This window comes from Bombina bombina, chromosome 3 (assembly GCF_027579735.1).
Source record: "Bombina bombina isolate aBomBom1 chromosome 3, aBomBom1.pri, whole genome shotgun sequence".
Lineage (NCBI taxonomy): Eukaryota > Metazoa > Chordata > Amphibia > Anura > Bombinatoridae > Bombina > Bombina bombina.
Window position 1 is genome coordinate 769888279 of NC_069501.1, and position 21465 is coordinate 769909743.

A 21465-nucleotide genomic window follows, 5' to 3' on the forward strand; every position below is an offset into this window, starting at 1 on the left:
AGGAATGCTGGGCAAGAGCAGCAAGGCTGATTTAGCTTTGGTAACTATAGATGTTGAAAAAGTATTTGATTCTATAACATGGGACCATATGTTTACTTCTTTAAGGAAGTTCGGTTTTGAAGGAAATATACTGAACATAATAAGGTTAATATATAATAAGTCTAGATCACAGTTACTAGTAAATAATGAACTAACGCAGTACATAACATTGCAGAGGGGCACACGTCAGGGTTGTCCCCTCTCTCGTTTGTTGTTTAATATCTCGCTTGAGCCATTGGCTATCTATTTAAGGAATGAAATACGGGGTATAGAGATAGGCAACAATAATTTAGTGATTTCGTTATATGCAGATGACATTTTGTTATTTTTGAAAAATACGAATCTGAATATCCCTAAATGTCTAGAAATGTATAAGAAATTACAGTCAGTTCTCTGGATAAAAATTAAATTCTAGCAAGTCTGAAATTTTGTGGATTCATAAGACTCAAAAAAGTTACGATAGACATCCGTTTCAGGAAGCCAGTTATATTAATTATCTAGGGATCAAACTTGGTAGCAATCCAAGGGAATGGTACCTGCGGAACTTTACCAAGGTCTTTAAGGAGCTTGCCAATGATTTTAGCAAATGGAACATGTTTTTCCTATCTCTTTCCGCGAAGGCTATGGTCATTAAGGCAATAATCTTTCCATGCATCCTGTTCTTGATGAAGAATCTACCTATATTCATCTCTCCGCAAGATATTAAGTGATACAACAAGGCCTGTGCAGGGTTCCTATGGGGCAATAAGAAACCACGACTTGCAATTAATAGACTTATGGAACTTAAAGAGTATGGGGGTTTTTCCTTGCCCAATCTAAAATATTATAACTTAGTTACAATGGCAAAATATGCTGTAGATTGGCTTACAGAAGCAGAATACACCACATACTATGGTTTAGAATCTAGTCTAGTGCGCCCAATTAATTTGAAGGCTCTACTCCACCACCCATGCAGCAAATTACCAAGCACGGTACAGCAGATGCCAACTCTGGCAAATATAATTTGTGCTTGGCAGAAAGTGCTTCAGCTGTTAGCGATAGATTATCGTACATCACGTTATTTACCTTTAACTGGTACACCTGACTTTCCACCAGGCTATTATAATGCAGTTTTTCAAGAATGGCAGGAGAAAGGATTAGTGAATTTTGCACAATTGTTAGATGAGAACAGAAACAGTATAGAAGCATACGCAGTGATATCTAAAAAGTATTACCTTTCCCCTAAAAACGTCTTTGCATATTTACAGGTCAGGAGCTTTATGAATCAACTAGATTGGGCAAGAAGGGGGGTGGGAGAGTGGTCAGAGATAGAGGCAGGGTTAAAAGCAGGAGCCCGCTCAATTAAATATTGGTATCAAAGACTACTTACAAGGGGGGACAGGAATATGTAGACAAGTTAAAGAAGGGTTACTTGAAATACTTCCCAGAAATATCGATCCAGCTGATAAGGAAAAGTATAAGTCTATCAGAAGCTGCCAGAACTAACTGCAGCTGGAGGGAGTCACAATTGAAGTTAATGAATAAATATTATCTGACACCAGATAGGATGAATAAGTGGGCACAGAATGATAGGAAACATAAATGTGCTAAGTGTAGAGAAGAGGGGGCGGACATTTTTCACTGTTTTGGGCATGTACAAAGATTAGACAGTACTGGGGTAAGATTAATTTTTGGTTAAATAAAATATTGAAAAGTGATTTTACAATTGTCCCGTACTTTGTGTTTTTCCTCGTGCAGAACCCGACACAGAAGGGAGACAAAATGTTAGTAAATATGTCAATTCTAGTTGCACGTAATTTAATTCTTAGAAGGTGGGCTTCCCATGTAGCGCCTAGTATAGCGGAATTCATTAATGCTTTACAATTACAAATGAACATAGAACTGCATGATAACAATTTACTGAAGGAAAATCACTTCAGAAGCTACTTTAAAAAATGTCTAAAAGTGATCTTGGCCTGACCTATGTTAAATCAAATTCAATTTATTTCACAACTAAAATACTCAACACACCTGCAAGTACTGAGTATTGAAGGAGTTCTTCCTAGACAGTGGTTAGAATTATAAGCTGTAAGAAGAGGGGGCCGATGCAGAGTCTGGGGAGCCAAGAATTATCCTTCTTTTTTTATTTTTATTTTTTTTCTTCTCTCTTGCTCGTGGGGAGAGGGAGAGGAGAGAGGAAAGTGGGATACGAGGGATGGTATTTCAGAATTTGGATGATTTAAGTTATAATTATGGATTAAGTGCCCAGAAAGGAGTATAATCGAAGAAAATTACTATATTATAGAAAGCAAGATTTGCTATATACACACACAAAGTATGACGATGGTTTTGTTTTGATGTTTTTTTTTTTTATTAGCCAAAGATGTATGGGTTTTTTTGTTTTTGTATAGTGTCTGATGTCATTTTTGGTGTAATTGTGTATGTTTGGATATAATGTAAAAAATAAATAAACTGACCCTTTGATGGGTTAATTATAAAAAAAGAAGGCACGCAGCAACAGCTGCAATAATACTTCTTATGTTGACATGAACAGCAGTCACCTTTAAAAGTCCTCTTACGACTTGCATTGTATGAGCCTTCCATAGGAATTGCGCTATTAACCCCTCGCTCCGTTCTGAAGGAGACAAGGGGCGTGGCCAACTAACCGGCTCAGAAGGAGAGCCGAAAATGGCGATTCCCTGACACAACTAAGGAAAGAGGCAGAACTTGCTACACGAGAGGACAGAGATGAAGCACGCAGCATAATTATCTCGCGCCTCATCCTGTCATAGCCGCATTAAATGGACCTGCTCCGGCAGACAGATAAAGAAAGTGCCATTTAAAGAACACTACACACAATGATTATTACAAGCATAAACCCTGAGGAAGCCCAACACTGCGCCGCTCAGCAATTTAAGAGCGCGCTCTTCTTAGGATAGCATTCTTGCAATACTGAATAGCAGGATTAAGTACCCTAAAATAGGACACAGGAGCTCAGGAAAAAAACAGAAAACTGCCCTCGGTTTCCCTCCATACTCTTGCCCAGAAATTCATTAACCCCTAATTAGCCTTATTCTATAAACAGGGAATACTCTATAAAGTATTATTCCCTAGTCTCCTGGTCACCAGTGCCTGCATCCTGCCTGAAATATCCTACCCCAGGATATATACGTGTCCCAAGAATTGCAGTCTACTTTCTGAAGTGCAAGTCCCCCAAATTATAGAAGACTGAACACTTACCTGCATCTAGCTATCCGGCAGAGGGACAGCCTACCCAGTGTGAGAGGATGTCACTCCTCACAGAGGCCTGTAGAAAAAAGAAAGACAGAGTAGACTTACTCAGGCTTTTAATACCAGGGCAAATGTTAGGCAAACGCAGTGAGGCCCACCTCACAAGTTCCCAACTGCTTAAAAGCTACCACATCCCTCCTGAAGAGACTAACATTGAGTAAAGCTATACCCAAATGTGATGGAAGATCAGAGCAATCCTGCCCTGACTTTAAAACAAAAAAATCTTGATAGAAGAAATCTTTATCAAACACCTAATTACTTCACCTCCTCCTTGCACTAGAGGCAAAGAGAATAACTGGGGTTTGTGGGAAGGGAAGTGATACTTAACAGCTCTGCTGTGGTGCTCTTTGCCTCCTCCTGCTGGCCAGGAGTGATATTCCCAACAGTAATTGATGATTCCATGGATCAGGTAAGCATAAATTTCATTTTTTGACATCACTGTGGATTAGAGTGTAAAAAACACTGGAACGAGTTTACGCTTGTCGCGCTAACAATGGCGCTCCACTCAGCAAAATGAAGTCAATAATCATTTGGGTGGAGTTAGTACGTGATTGAGGAGCCGGTAGGGGTTGAGCAGAACCGGGTATTGAGTGGGTGGAAAATAACATTAGGTGCAATGATTAGATACATATATTATAATGTTGGCTTCCATAAATGCCGATATCTGTTGATAACTATATTCACCTGTGATATTTTACAGGCCCATACAGACACATATAATGGATATATGTCCCCTTCAACACCATCAGTACATATTTGCTGTTAACAGAAGAATATAGAAATAATAAAATCAGAAAAAAGAAAAAGAAAAGTCCAGAAAAACTGATCTTTTTTTAGACACATACAGTATTCAATTTGAAGAAGAAGATGGCTGTATAACATACATTGCACGGCTATATTGTACAATGTCGTTCTGGCTTGATATAGATCTTTTATTTATACTTAAAGCACTTGTATATGACTAATAATCTATTCTAAGAAAACCATTAATTAATACCTGATTAATTTTTACAAGCATCATAGGAGGGTCTAATTTCTACTTTAAGTTAGACATGATGCAACATTAGTAGTAGAACAAATAGACAGTGGCAATTTTAATAAATGAATCTAAAAATGATTGCAAGTTGGATTTTGCGACCTTTAAATACTGAAATCTCACATTGATTGTCCATTCCTTTTGATTTGTTGGCTATTCATATACATTGAAATCTCTTGACAGTGTATACAGTTTTCACTACATGTGAACCTTGTCTGCCCGATCAGTGATAAATCTACCCCTTTATGTTAAATCTGTATAGAATATGTTTAAGAGGGTTAGGGGTAGATTTATCAAGCTGTGAGTGCCCCTATCAGTCGTAACCGCACTCATTTGAGTTTGTAACTGATATAAAGCGTTGCTTTCTAAACCCTCTCTGCCACTTGTATATGGTGCATGAAAATCACCCCAGACAAGCCTATTAAACACATTCTATTTTGTTATCACAAGATATCCGTATAATTAATTTATCTTTATCTTAACAGGTATCCTCAAAATGCACAGATATCTAGAGGCTTAGAGGTACAGACATCTAGCAGTAATTCTCCTATTGTTCTAATGGGTCAAGCAATTTTACGACCAGGGTTTTCTTCAACAAATCTGTCCCAGCAACCAAACATACAGCCTATGCACCTACAACAGCAGCAGCAGTATATACAGGTAATGGTGTAACTGACTATGCATTCTATTTGTGAAGTATTCCGTTTATTTATGTCACTTTAAACAACTTTCCAATGTGCTTCTATTTTCACATTTGTTTTGTTCTCTTGGTATCCTTTGTCAAAAGGTAGTAGCTAGCTAATAACTGGTGGCTGCACATATTGCCTCTTGTCAATGGCTTATCCAGTTTGTTCAACTAGCTTTCAGTAGTGCATTGCTACTCTTTCAACAAAGTATACCAAGAGAATGAAGCAAATTTGTTAATAGAAGTAATTTTGAAAGTTGTTTAAAACTGTATGCTCTATCTGAATCATGAAAGAAAATTTTGGGTTTCGTGTCCCTTTAATTCAGCAATTATAGGGAAAGATAGGAATAAAGAGGGAAAGAAAGAAAGAAAGAACAAAAGAAAGAGAGAGAAAGAAAGAAACTGTGTATGAACTCTACCTGTGACATCACTGCTGGCAGTGTATACTAAATCATCCAAACTAACGGGCTGGCTCACTACATAGATGTAGTGTGGAACATATGAAGACACATAAAAGCCAATGAGTACAGCAGATTGAAAACGGAAACCTACATTGAATATACTCACATTTGTCACTATGAAGAAAAAGCTGTATGAAGTGAAATTTAAACTAATATACCAGCATTAGTTGTGCACTTCCTACTTATGATATAATATATAAAGAAGCAGAGAAGGCGCCACATAGCATAATTCCGTATAGTATATCAAGATAAGAAATTGTATCTCAAATGCACTTACGTGTAGAAAAGCACCAAGATGTGGTGCTGACTGGGCAAGCCGGAAACTCAGAGTTGTCCGGTAAACTCTCCTCTCAAGCAGGGACTCCCAGGTGCCAAAATGGTAATCACCAAAGCGGCTATGTTGTCAGGCAAGGCACTGTTCCACCTCCAACAGTGTGTGAGTTTACTCCAAATATAAGTATCCAAAGAGAAGCAATGTAGCAAGATTGTATATAATAAAAGTGTTTATTTAAACACATTAAAAACACAGCAACACGTTTCTCAGTATCATGTACTGTTTCCTCAGGCTGAATAAAACTATACAAAACTTGCTACTTAATATACTCTATCCTAGCCAATGGTAATAGCTGTTTGACAAACACACCCTAATTTCTCTTAATTGGTCTAATGAGTAACAGATGTTTACAAACCACATTCATGTCAGATTTGATGTAACATATATCATGTGACCACATCTATCCTGCAAGTAACATCATACTCTATCATATATAGCATCTTCCTTTTTGCACATTTATCTGTAAAGCATGAAATAACAAAACTTTAAAATCATCCTACCAGTTAATGAACCAGTTAATACACCACATCAATGTTAACATTAACATTAGACTATACTATATGCGATTTCTCTCTCCTTAGTGATTGCGTATTCATAAACACTGTATGTCTCGATTTTTAGATGTAACCACACTATCGAGATTTGTTTGTATTAATTCAAGAGTATCTTTCAAGTAATTTTGTTGTGCAGAAGATCAGAAATAAATATATGTATCTATGTGGCAGCTGTATAAATGCATTATTATGTGTTACCTTAAATGCACTTTCGTTACTTGCTGGCGTGTCTAACTTTCATTAGCTGTTTCCTACTGGTATTACCAGAATGGCGTCTCAGGTGGGTGTGTACCGTTACTAGTCTCCTATTGGGGTTACTCGGAATGACGTGTCTGGTAACTATGGGAGGTTCGAGCATGACGTGTAATGTCTCTATTCGGACGAAGCGGAGTTAGCCACTAACCCGCTATAATCAAAAGTGTTCAGTAATTATGTAAACATAGTAGATGTTAATTATCGGGACCAATACAAAACAATATCTTTATTATCTTGTCTTGTATCGGGCATATACTTCGATATTCTATTTATACTGTGTGTCATAGATTGACTACTTTGTTTGCTTATAGGTTTTACTACCCTATTCATGTATATCAAATTTGGTATCCATCAGTGTGGATAGATTTTTGACAGAACGAAAATAATAACAACACTAAACTAATATATATTAATTAATAATATTCCTATATACTGGAATGTGATTAAGTGTCTATAAGTGAATAGTGATGCATACAATTTTATATGTTGCAATTTATTTCATAAAATTAATTAATTTGAGAAAATTTGAATTCTATTTTATTATTATAATACATATAATAATGATCAGAATAACTTTTAAGTTCGATGTAATAGTGTTCTAATAAATGTCACTAAAAAAATTAAAGGAAATTAATAAAATTTGTAAAATATTATATAATCTAAAGTGCTCTGTGTCAGTGATTTTTTATGTATTTAATTATGCAAAAAAATTATACACACAATTATGTGTTCCAATCTTCATGGACAAATATGTGCACAAATATGCACAACGCCATGCCAGTTGGATTAGTGAAGTGCTCTATTTCAATAATTTATTGTGTATTTAATGTGTGTCAAAAGCTACCAAATTCATATTCATATTTAAACCGTTGGGATGCAATGTTCCCAATTGGTAAATCCAGAAGGTCTCACGTTGGCGTAGTCTATTATACCTGTTGTATAGATTTGAAGGGGGAATATATTCTATAGGTAAGATGGAAAATATTGACTTTTCAGTAATTCCTACCAATTAGCAATGAGCAATAGCAATAAGTACCCATCGATCAATGAACACAAAAACTCCAAAATTGTTATTGTTTAAAAAGATAGATAACGCCTTTCTACCCATTGCCCAGCTTTGCACAACCAAGATTGTTACATTAATATACTTTATAAACTTTAAACCTCTAAATGTCTGACTGTTTCAAAGTTTCTGCACCCCTCCTTTATCTCAGTGCATTTTTATAGCTTTTCACAGCAAGACACTACTAGTTCATGTGTGCAATATAGATAACATTGTGCTTAATCCGTGAAGTTATTTATAAGTCAGCACTGTTATAAGGGGGCAGTCTGCAGAGGCTTAGATACAAGGTAATCACAGAGGTAAAATCTATATTAAAGGGCCATTATACACTCATTTTTTCTTTGCATAAATGTTTTGTAGATGATCTATTTATAAAGCCCATAAAGTTTGTTTTTTTTTAAAAATGTATAATTTTGCTTATTTTTAAATAACATTGCTGTGATTTTCAGACTCCTAACCAAGCCCCAAAGTTTTATTTGAATACCGTCAGCTACCTTCTCCAGCTTGCTCCTGTTTGTGTAAAGGGTCTTTTCATTTGCAAAAGAAGGGGGAGGGGGGAGTGTCTTATTTACCACTTGCAGTGGGCTTTCCAGCTACCTTTTCATCAGAGCTAAACTGAAAGCTTCTAAGTACGTTTTTAAACCATTTTATACTGGATTTTTATATCAGTATCTGTGCATCTTATTCTTTATAGTAGTGTCTATTACATGCAGTTATATGAAAATGAGTGTATACTGTCCCTTTAATATACAAATTTTATTTTGTAAAACTGGGGAATGGGTAATAAAGGGATTTATCTTTTTAAACAATAACATTTTTGGAGTAGACTGTCCCTTTAACAGGAAGTCTTTATCTGCTGATGAGCATTAAAATGAAATACATATAAGCCAGTGAGTATAGTTATCCTGACACAGCTGTTCAATTTTTATACCATATTTTTTTTTAAAAAATAACATGCTGCTTTTTAATATAAATGACAGAGAATTTTGGAGTATAATGTATTTATTTTATTTACTGTTTCAGTGAATGACAAGGGGAGTTTTGCCATGTTCTTTGTTTTGTTGAGTGAATAGAAATATGTATATGTTGCAGTAGCCTTCTTTTACTACTTTGGGTAACATTTCAAAGTTGAATACTTGCAATGTTTCCAGTATTTAAGAACTTACGGCTAGATTACGAGTTTTGCGTTATAAGCGGCTCGGTGCTAACTTGCAAGTTATTGCCACCGCTCACCTCCCTATAGAGCCGCTATTACAGGTTTTCATAAACCCGGCGTTAGCAGGCAATGTGTGAGCGTTGAGCAAAATTGAGCTCCATACTGCACTCCAATACCAGCGCTGCTTTAAGCTGGTTTTACGTGCTCATGCACGATTTCCCCATAGACATCAATGGGGAGAGCCGGCTAAAAAAAAACCTATCACCTGCAATAAAGGAGCGTAAAGCTCCATAACGCTGCCCCATTGATTCCTATGGGGAAAGAAAATTTATGTTTACACCTAACACCCTAACATAAACCCCGAGTCTAAACACCCCTAATCTTACATTTATTAACCCCTAATCTGCGGCCCCCGACATCTCCGACACCTACATTACACTTATTAAACCCTAATCTGCTGCCCCCAACATCGCCGCCACTATACTAAATTTATAAACCCCTAAACCTAACCCTAAGTCTAACCCTAACACCCACTAACTTTAATATAATTAAAAGAAATCTAAATAAAAATTACTATCATTAACTAAATAATTCCTATTTAAAACTAAATGCTTACCTATAAAATAAACCCTAAGCTAGCTACAATATAACTAATAGTTTCATTGTATCTATCTTAGGTTTTATTTTTATTTCACAGGTAAGTTTGTATTTATTTTAACTAGGTAGAATAGTTACTAAATAGTTATTAAATATTTACTAACTACCTAGTTAAAATAAATACAAATTTACCTGTAAAATAAAACCTAACCTGAGTTACACTAACACCTAACCTTACACTACAATTAAATAAATTACATTAATTAAATACAATTAACTAAATTAAACACTAAATTACACAAAATAAAAAAAACTAAGTTACACAAAATAAAAAAGAAATGATCAAATATTTCAACTAATTACACCTAATCTAATAGCCCTATCAAAATAAAAAAGACCCCCCCCCCCCAAAAAAAAAACCTAGCCTAAACTAAACTGCCAATAGCCCTTAAAAGAGCCTTTTGCGGGGCATTGCCCCAAAGAAATTAGCTCTTTTACCTGTAAAAAAATAATACAAACAACCCCCAACAGTAAAACCCACCACTTACACAACTAAACCCCCCAAATATATCCTATCTAAAAAAAACTAAGCTCCCCATTGCCCTGAAAAGGTCATTTGGAAGGGAATTGCCCTTAAAAGGGCATTTAGCTCTTTTTCTGCCAAAACCCTAAGCTAAAAATAAAACCCACCCAATAAACCCTTAAAAAAAACCTAACACGAACCCCCGAAGATCCACTCACAGTTCTTGAAGACACAACATCCATCCTCAACGAAGCGGCAGAAGTCCTCATCGAAGCCGGCAGAAGTCTTCATCCAAGCGGGCCGAAGTCTTCATCCAAGCCGGCAGAAGTCTTCATCCAGATGGCATCTTCTATCTTCATCCATCCGGCGCGGAGCAGCTCCATCTTCAAGACATCCTGCGCGGAGCATCCTTTTCAATTGACAGCTCTTCCAGAATGAAGAATTGCATCAGCCAATATGATTTTTTACCCTTAAATTCTGATTGGCTGAAAGAATTCTATCAGCCAATCGGAATTCAAGGGACGCCATCCTGGATGACGTCCCTTAAAGGAACCTTCATTCTGGAAGAGCCGTCGATTGAAGAGGATTCCCCCGGATGTCTTGAAGATGGAGCCACTCCGCGCGGGATGGATGAAGATAGAAGATGCCGTCTGGATGAAGACTTCTGCCGGCTTGGATGAAGACTTCGGCCCGCTTGGATGAAGACTTCTGCCGGCTTCGATGAGGACTTCTGCCGCTTCATTGAGGATGGATGTCGGGTCTTCAAAAACTGTAAGTGGATCTTCAGGGTTTAGCGTTAGGTTTTTTTAAGGGTTTATTTGGTGGGTTTTATTTTTAGCTTAGGGTTTGGGTGGAAAAAGAGCTAAATGCCCTTTTAAGGGCAATGCCCATCCAAATGCCCTTTTCAGAGCAATGGGGAGCTTAGTTTTTATTAGATAGGATTTTATTTGGGGGGTTTGATTGTGTTGGTGGTGGGTTTTACTGTTGGGGGGTTGTTTGTATTATTTTTTTTACAAATAAAAGAGCTGATTTCTTTGGGGCAATGCCCCGCAAAAGGCCCTTTTAAGGGCTATTGGTAATTTATTGTAGGGTTTTTTTTATTTTGGGGGGGAGCTTTTTTTATTTTGATAGGGCTATTAGATTAGATGTAATTAGTTTAAATATTTGATAATTTCTTTTTTATTTTGTGTAATTTAGTGTTTGTTATTTTTGTAATTTAGTTAATTGTATTTAATTAATGTAATTTATTTAATTGTAGTGTAAGGTTAGGTGTTAGTGTAACTCAGGTTAGGTTTTATTTTACAGGTAAATTTGTATTTATTTTAACTAGGTAGCTAGTAAATAGTTAATAACTATTTACTAACTATTCTACCTAGTTAAAATAAATACAAACTTAGCTGTGAAATAAAAATAAAACCTAAGATAGCTACAATGTAACTATTCGTTATATTGTAGCTAGCTTAGGGTTTATTTTATGGGTAAGTATTTAGTTTTAAATAGGTATTATTTAGTTAATGATAGTAATTTTTATTTAGATTTATTTTAATTTTATTAAAGTTAGGGGTGTTAGGGTTAGGTTTAGGGGTTAATAACTTTAGTATAGTGGCGGCGATGTTAGGGACAGCAGATTAGGGGTTAATAATATTTAACTAGTGTTTATGATGCGGGAGTGCGGCAGTTTAGGGGTTAATATGTTTATTCTAGTGGCGGCAATGTCCGGAGCGGCAGATTAGGGGTTAATAATTTTATTTTAGTGTTTGTGATGCGGGAGGGCCTCTGTTTAGGGGGTTAATAGGTCGTTTCTGGGTGTTAGTGTACTTTAGTTATGAGTTTTATGTTACGGCTTTGTAGCATAAAACCCATAACTACTGAGTTTCAGTTTACGGTATGGATCTTGACCGTATAGGCTATACCGCTCACTTTTTGGCCTCCCAGGCAAACTTGTAATACCGGCGCTATGGAAGTCCCATTGAAAAAGGACTTTGGAAAGCTGCGGTAGTTACGTTGCGTTACGGCCAAAAAAGTGTGCAGTGCAGCTAATCCTGCAAGACTCGTAATACCAGCGGTAGTGAAAAAAAGCCATAACGATGCTTTTTCACTCATACCGCAAAACTCGTAATCTAGCCGTTAATAAATAAACCGAAGAAATATCACAATATTGTTAATGCTGAATGCAGAAAACAAAGAGAAAGTAAGCATGTACAGTAGATAACTGTGTAAAGTGACCAATCAATGGCCCACATTACGAGTTTTGCGTTAGAGGCTATGCGGTGCTAATGAGCAGTTTTGTCTCACCGCTCACTTACCTGCAGCGCTGGTATTACGAGTTTTCAGAAAACCGTCATTAAAAGACAAGAAGTGAGCGGTGAGCAAAATTTTGTTCATTACCGCACTCCAATACCAGCGCTGCTTAAGTCAGCGGTGAGCTGGTCGTACGTGCTCGTGCACCATTTCCCCATAGGAATCAACGGGGAGAGCTCGCTGAGAAAAAGTATAACACCTGCAAAAAAAGCAGCATAAAACTCAGTAACGCAGCCCCATTGATTCCTATGGGGAAACTAAAGTTATGTCTACACCTAGCGCCCTAACATGAACCCCGAGTCTAAACACCCCTAATCTTACACTTATTAACCCCTAATCTGCAGCCCCAGACATCGCCGACACCTGCATTATATTTATTAACCCCTAATCTGCCGCTCCGGACACCGCCGCCACCTACATTATACTTATGAACCCCTAATCTGCTGCCCCAACATCGCCGACACCTACATTATATTTATTAACCCCTAATCTGCTGCCCCCAATGTCGCCGCCACTATAATAAACATATTAACCCATAAACCGCCGCACTTCCGCCTCGCAAACATTAGTTAAATATGATTAACCCCTAATCTGCCGTCCCTAACATCGCCGCCACCTACCTACATTTATTAACCCCTAATCTGCCGCCCCAACGTCGCCGCCACTATACTAAATATATTAACCCCTAAATCTAAGTCTAACCCTAACCCTAATACCCCCTAACTTAAATATAATTTAAATAAGTCTTAATAAAACCTACTATTATTATCTAAATTATTCCTATTTAAAACTAAATACTTACCTATAAAATAAACCATAACTAGCTACAATATAACTAATAGTTACATTGTATCTAGCTTAGGGTTTATTTTTATTTTATAGGCAAGTTTGTATTTATTTTAACTAGGTAGAATAGTTATTAAATAGTTATTAACTATTTAATAACTACCTAGCTAAAATAAATACAAAAGTACCTGTAAGGTAAAACCTAACCTAAGTTACACTAACACCTAACACTACACTATAATTAAATAAATTAACAACAATTAAATCAATTAAATTAAATTAGCTAAAGTACAAAAAAAAACCCACTAAATTACAGAAAATAATAAACAAATTACAAGATATTTAAACTAATTACACCTAATCTAATAGCCCTATCAAAATAAAAAAAGCCCCCCCCCAAAATAAAAAAAAAACCCTAGCCTAAACTAAACTACCAATAGCCCTTAAAAGGGCCTTTTGCGGGGCATTGCCCCAAAGTTATCAGTTCTTTTACCTGTAAAAAAAATACAACCAACCCCCCCAACAGTAAAACCCACCACCCACATAACCAACCCCCCAAATAAAATACTATCTAAAAAACCTAAGCTCCCCATTGCCCTGAAAAGGGCATTTGGATGGGCATTGCCCTTAAAAGGGCAGTTAGCTCTTTTGCACGCTCAAAGTCCCTAACCTAAAAATAAAACCCACCCAATACACCCTTAAAAAAACCTAACACTAACCCCCTGAAGATCGACTTACCAGGAGAAGTCTTCATCCAAGCCGGGCCGAAGTCCTCAAGTTAGGGGGTGTTAGGGTTAGGGTTAGACTTAGGTTTAGGGGTAAATAACTTTAATATAGTGGCAGCGACATTGGGGCAGCAGATTAGGGGTTAATAAATGTAGGTAGGTGGCGGTGATGTTAGGGACGGCAGATTAGGGGTTAATAATATTTAACTAATGTTTGCGAGGCGGGAGTGCGGCGGTTTAGGGGTTAATATGTTTATTATAGTGGCGGCGACACTGGGAGCGGCAGATTAGGGGTTAATAAGTGTAGGTAGGTTGCGGCGACATTGGGGGCGGCAGATTAGGTGTTAATAAATATAATGTAGGTGGCGGCGATGTTGGGGGCAGCAGATTAGGGGTTCATAAATATAATGTAGATGGCGGCGGTGTCCGGAGCGGCAGATTAGGGGTTAAAAAATGTATTATAGTGTTTGCGATGCGGGAGGGCCTCGTTTAATGGGTTAATAGGTAGTTTATGGGTGTTAGTGTACTTTTTAGCACTTTAGTTATGAGTTTTATGCTTCAGCGTTGTAGTGTAAAACTCATAACTACTGATTTTTAAATGCGTTAGGGAGTCCAAAGAAGTGTGTGGTGCCCCTAAACCTGCAAGACTCGTAATAGCAGCGGTAGTGAAAAAGCAGCGTTAGGACCTCTTAACGCTGCTTTTTTACCCTAATGCACAACTTGTAATCTAGCCGTGTGTCTGTTAAAAAACAGACTGAACAACAAAGAACTCCTTTTCCCATTTCTGCTTCAGACAGATGAGTACACTTCAGTCTTTCTATCCAAATCTTTCCATGTTTTATTTTCTAGTCTGTCAGGTATTGTTTCTTACACATAGATTGGCCTGCTGGGGTACCAGGAGTTAACCCGGTGGGCTGCCGGTGCCACAGGGCCACATCCTTTGGATAGTGAGGTTACGACTTGAGCCTTGTCCACATGCATAGCGCATTTATTAAAGGCTTCTCTGCTCCTGAAGAGGGTGTGGGGGCAGATAAATGGCCCCTTAGAACAACTACGTTGGCAGGCACGGTATGGGGTGGATGGTGGGCAGGTAAGGGGGTGGAGGCTGGGCTTGGGGAGCTGGGACGGTCTTCAAAAATTTCCTGGGCCGGTCTGATTTCCCATTCTGGCCCTCAAAGTACTACTGTACAAAGATCCTATTTTATTTTGTTTCTCTCCCTTTAGTGTAATTGTGTATTATTTCATATTCTGTATAGATCGTTCTCTATTAATTTCCTGTTTTTCTTCTTGTTATTATTTTATTATTATTAATCTTGTACCCAGTTAATGGCAAATCTTTCCCTCTTACGCTTTGCTTTGTTACCTACTTGCTTGCTCTGTTCAATTACTGTTTTTCATTTAAAAAAAAAAAAAAAAAACTGGAATGGATGGTAAGACGCTATATCAAATACAACAAAGTAATACATATTTTAAAAAAGCTGGATTTCAGAATTGGGGTAGATAGCTTATCAAGGATACATTTATAAAAATGCAGACATTATTTAAATTAAGTCAAAATTATTTATTTTGACTGATACACTTCTCATTAGGCCACTACATATATTCCGTCTCATCTTGCCACTAATATGACTTATTTCCAGTATATATATAGTTATATTAGTTCCCTTTACCTTAAAGGGACAGTATACACCAATTTTCATATAACTGCATGTAATAGACACTACTATAAAGAAGAATATGCACAGATACTGATATAAAAATCCAGTATAAAACCGTTTAAAAACTTACTTAAAAGTTTCCAGTTTAGCACTGTTGATAAGGTTTGGCTGGGACACCCACTGAAATGGGCTGAGAAAGCAGAAAGAGCAGACCCTACATATGAAAAGACCCATTAGACCAACAGGAGCAAGGAGGCATATGTAGATATCAGGGGCCCCATTACATATGCAACGCCGGTTTTTGCACAGGTTTGGTATCCTACATACAGCGCCGCATATAAATGTGGCACGTATATTTCACCCGTCGCAATTTTTACTCCCATAGGCTAACATGGGACAGCGTTGCAAATCGGTATCCAATATTCAGCGCAAGGACTTACGTGGTGAAAATGGACAAATCCTACTCCATTTTTACCTTGCAATAAAAGGCAGGCGTAGCAAGCCTTGCGCTGAGTATGGGAGCACCGTAACTCCAGAAAATGCCAGAAAAAATAAACATCTAAGGCATGCGCAATGTCTATCTACCTGTCAACCACAATCACCCACTGCAATAACTAATAAAGTGTATTAACCCCTATATCAGCCATCAAACCCACACCGCAAGTAATAACTAAATTATTAACCCCTAAATCCGTCAACCCCAACATCGCAAACTACCTATTAAAACTATTAACCCCTAATCCGCCATTAACCCACAACGCAAACTACCTATTAAAGTATTAACCCCTAATCCGCCAAAGCCCACAATGCAATAAACCTATTAAAACTATTAACCCCTAAACCACCAAAGCCCACAACGCAATAAACCTATTAAAACTATTAACCCCTAAACCACCAAAGCCCACAACACAATAAACCTAACCCCCCTAACCTACCATCTCCTAACCTTACACCCCCTAAATGAACCCAAATTACCTTATTTACAAAATACTAAAGTTACTATTAAATTAAAAAAACCTAACACTACTTTAAAAATACAAATAAACTAAGTATAAATTAAAGGGACAGTCTAATCAAAATGCTGGAGTAGACTGTCCCTTTAAGCTACAATCACAGAAAATATAAAAATCTAAGATTACATAAAATAAAAAAGATAATTACGAAATTTTAAAAAATTATACCTAATCCCTATGAAAATAAAAAAGCCCCCCCAACAAAATACACAAAGCCCCCCTAACAGTAAAAAAAAAAAAAAAAAAAAAAAAAATACCCTAACACTAAAAACCCTAAACTACCCATTGCCCTGAAAAGGGCATTTGTTGGGCATTTAAAAAAAAAAAAAACTTAAAAAACCTTAAATCTAAGCCCCAGGTTGCTACTCACAGTTCTTCCAAGCGGAGACCTATTCTTTCTTCTTCCTGGAACATCCTTTGCGGAGCGGAGCTGAAGACTGAAGATCTTTAAACTAATTACACCTGATCTAATATCCCTATCAAAATAATAAAATAAAAAAACCTAGCCTAAACTAAACTATCAATAGCCCTTAAAAGGGCCTTTGCGGGGCATTGCCCCAAAGTAATCAGCTCTTTTACCTGTAAAAAAAAAAAATACAAACAACCCCCCCAACAGTAAAACCAACCACCCACACAACCAACCCCCCCAAATAAAATACTAACTAAAAAAACCTAAGCTCCCCATTGCCCTGAAAAGGGCATTTAAATGGGCATTGCCCTTAAAAGGGCATTTAGCTCTATTGCAGCCCAAATCCCTAACCTAAAAAATAAACTCACCCAATACACCCTTAAAAAAATCTAACACTAACGGACATCCATCCTCAAGGAAGCGGCAGAAGTCTTCATCCAACCAGGCCGAAGTCCTCAACGAAGCCGGGATAAGTCTTCATTCAAGCCGGGCGAAGTGGTCCTCCAGATGGGTAGAAGTCTTCATCCAGACGGCATCTTCTATTTTCATCTATCTGACGCGGCGCGGGTCCATCTTCAAGACATCCGACGCGGAGCATCCTCTTCATCCGGAGTCTTCTTACTGAATGACGGTACCTTTAAGTGACATCATCCAAGATGGCGTCCCTTAGATTCCGATTGGCTGATAGAATTCTATCAGCCAATCGGAATTAAGGTAGAAAAAATCCTACTGGCTGATGCAATCAGCCAATAGGATTGAAGTTCAATCCTATTGGCTGATCCAATCAGCCAATAGGATTGAGCTCGCATTCTATTGGCTGTTCCAATCGAAATCTAAGGGACCCCATCTTGGATGACGTCATTTAAAGGTACCTTCATTCGTTGTTAGTCCATCGGATGAAGAGGATGAAGAGGATGCTCCGCGTTGGATGTCTTGAAGATGGACCCGCTCCGCGCCAGAAGGATAAAGATAGAAGATGCCGTCTGGATGAAGACTTCTGCCCATCTGGAGGACCACTTCTGCCCGTCTGGAGGACCACTTCTGCCGGCTTCGTTGAGGACATCTTGGCGCTTGGATGAAGACTTCTCCCGGTAAGTGAATCTTCAGGGGTTAATTTATTTAATTTATTTAATTGTATTTAATTTAGGTAATTTATTTAATTGTAGTGTAGTGTTAGGTATTAGTGTAACTTAGGTTAGGTTTTATTTTGCAGGTAAATTTGTATTTATTTTAGCTAGGTAGTTATTAAATAGTTAATAACTATTTAATAACTATTCTACCTAGTTAAAATAAATACAAACTTGCCTGTAAAATAAAAATAAAACCTAAGCTATATACAATGTAACTATTAGTTACGTAGCTAGCTTAGGGTTTATTTTACAGGTAAGTATTTAGTTTTATATAGGAATTATTTAGTTAATGATAGTAATTTTTATTTAGATTTATTTTAATTATATTTAAGTTAGGGGGTGTTAGGGTTAGGGTTAGACTTAGGTTTAGGGGTTAATAAATTTAGAATAGTGGCTGCGACGTTGGGGGCGGCAGATTAGGGGTTAATAAGTGTAGGTAGGTTGCGGAGACATTGGGGGCGACAGATTAGGGGTTAATAAATATAATGTAGGTGTTGGCGATGTTGGGGGCAGCAGATTAGGGGTTAATAAATATAATGTAGGTGGCGGCGATGTCTGGAGCAACAGATTAGGGGTTAATAGGTATAATGTAGGTGTCGGCGATGTCAGTGGCGGCAGATTAGGGGTTAATAAGTGTAAGATTAGGGGTGTTTAGACTCAGGGTTCATGTTAGGGTGTTAGGTGTAAACATAACTTTAGTTTCCCCATAGGAATCAATGGGGCTGCGTTACTGAGATTTACGCTGATTTTTGGCAGGTGTTAGACTTTTTCTCAGCCGGCTCTCCCCATTGATGTCTATGGGGAAATCGTGCACGAGCACGTACGACCAGCTCACCGCTGACTTAAGCAGCGCTGGTATTGAAGTACGGTATGGAGCTCAATTTTGGTCTACGCTCACTTCTTGTCTTTTAACGCCGGGTTTGTAAAAACCTGTAATAGCACTGCAGGTAAGTCAGCGGTGAGAACAAAACTGCACGTTAGCACCGCACAGCTCATAATGCAAAACTCGTAATCTGGCCGTAATTTTTTTCTCAATTTTCATTGTTGTTCTCTGTGGAATATAATTATACATTTATATATTTATATATTTGACCTAATAAATAAAATCCTTAGGGCTAGATTACAAGTGGTACACTATTGACAGCGCCAGGAGTGTAAACACGATCGCAAGTTTATGGTGTTCCCAATATTTTCTATGGGGACCTTAAAGCGCCAATTTGCGCTTGTATTACAAATAGAAAGTAAATGTGATTGTGTAAGCACAATCGCATTTACCGATCAAACTTTTTATGCGACTTTAAAGGTCGCGTAAAGAGTTTGTCTAGATGAAACAGTTACACTAAACACACTATTAACCCCTAAACTGCCATCCCCCGACATTGCAAACTACCCAAATAAACTCTTAACCCCTAAACCACCATCTCCCACATTGCAAATTACCTAAATAAACTTAACTGCCACCCCCCCCCACATTGCAAACTACCTAAATAAACTCAACCCCTAAACCACCATCCCCCCACATTGCAAAGTCTAAACTACACTATTAACCCCTAAACCGCCATCCCCCACATCGCAATAAATAAACTAAACTACTAACCCCTAAACCGCTATCCTCCCACATTGCAAACTATCTAAATAAACTATTAACCCCTAAACCACCATCCCCCACATCGCAAAGTAATAAACTAACATCTAAACCCCATAACCTAACTACACCCCCACACTTAACCCAAATTAAAATACCCCAAAATTTACAAAAAAATCCTACTACCTTAAAAAAATGGCATGTAAAATTAAATAGAAACCGAATCATACCTTTAAAAAAACCCTACCAATATTTTTGAAATTCTAAAAATTTACCTCCAATGGTACACAAGTAGATCAATTGTGAAATACTGGACTCAAAATATAACCTGGAGACTGTGACAGGATACAGAACTATAGTCTCTGGCAGGTCTGAGGCTGGCACCTCTGTAGCACACACCAGAACCAAGTCTGGAATAATGCCCTCTCTAGGGCTTTGAATTGGAGTGCCCACATTGGGGTCCAAGACTTGATACACGGGTACGCTGTGACAGGCTGGATACTGGATATACAGGTACTGCTGTGACAGGCAGACACATGATACACTAGTACTGCTGTGACAGGCTGGAGACACAGGATGCACAGGTATTGCTGTGACAGGCTGGGGATATAGGATACACAGGTACAGCTGTGACAGGCTGGAGACACAGGACACACAGGTATTGTTGTGTAAGGCTGGAGACATAGGATAACAGGTACAGCTGTGAAAGGCTGGAAACACAGGATACACAGGTATTGCTGTGAGAGGCTGGAGACACAGGATACACAGGCACAGCTGTGACAGGCTTGAGGCTGGATACACAGATACAGCTGTGACAGGTTGGAGACACAGGATACACGGGTACTGCTGTGACAAGCCGGTGACTGGATGCACAAGAAAAGTCACAAGACAAGGCGAGGGTCTGAATCCCAGAAAAGCAGTCTAATCTTTTATCAAGCTCAGGGAAAATCCAGGACAACAATCAATCAGCAAGCTGAGTTCAGATGCCACGAAATCACCAACATGACAGGAATTCTGGAAACAGGATAGAGGCACAAACAATGGGATGTACCACAATATCAGGGCAGAGAGTGGTCTGAGAGGCAGCCTTTTATAGTAATGCTGATTAGGTAACTGTCTGCAGCTAGCAGGCAGGTGGAGCTAAAGAGCACAGCCAGTGGAGGCAGCAGGTCTCCAAGAAAATCAGCCCAAATCAGAGCCCCTTGGTGGCTCAAGGACAGAGCAACAGGCTGCGAACCAGGAGTCTCAGTTTCAATCCTAAGCACGGGAATGACGTTATATGTGACAAACATTGGAATGTGAAAATTGTACAGTGTATATACAGTAAAATACACACATATATATATATATATATATATATATATATATATATATATACATACACATATTTAGACAAACACCATGTCATATACCCATTAACCCTTAAAACTTTTTATATTTAAATTAATATTATTTATCAGATAGTGTTTATATGAGTGTAACTGTAATTTACAATGTATTAATGTTGTGTCTAGTACAACTTTTGTGTCTGGCACTAACCCAACTTGTAATACGTGAGCTGTTTTTGATGTGCGCAAATACCCGATCACACAAAAGTTTGCCACTTGTAATTTAGCCTTTAGCAGGGCTCTGGGGCGTCAGGCTTCAGGGTCTTTATTGGATGGGGTAATGCAACAGATTCCCTACTGCAGCATATCCCTCCACAAGCTGGTCAATGGTTTGGGGATCACTCTGACTCACCCACAGGGCAACTGGTAAATTGCTCCTGAACTGATCCATAACAAATAGCTCCACAGTAACATTGGATGAATTGGTCTCAGGTTTTAGCAACTTTCTAGACAGATCTATTAGGTCAAACATTGGAGACATTACAGTTTTATCTTTG

The 21465-nt window shown here is 38.0% G+C and overlaps 1 protein-coding gene across 4 annotated transcripts in view; it reads left to right on the forward strand.

The window, feature by feature from the left end:
* Positions 1-21465, forward strand: part of RPL31 (ribosomal protein L31) — a 201374-nt gene that overhangs the window by 125736 nt on the left and 54173 nt on the right. For all 4 annotated transcript variants that reach the window (XM_053707638.1, XM_053707639.1, XM_053707640.1 and 1 more), the window contains one exon: positions 4831-5005. In XM_053707638.1, coding sequence (XP_053563613.1) covers positions 4831-5005 — 175 coding nt within the window. The remainder of the gene's footprint in view (positions 1-4830; positions 5006-21465) is intronic.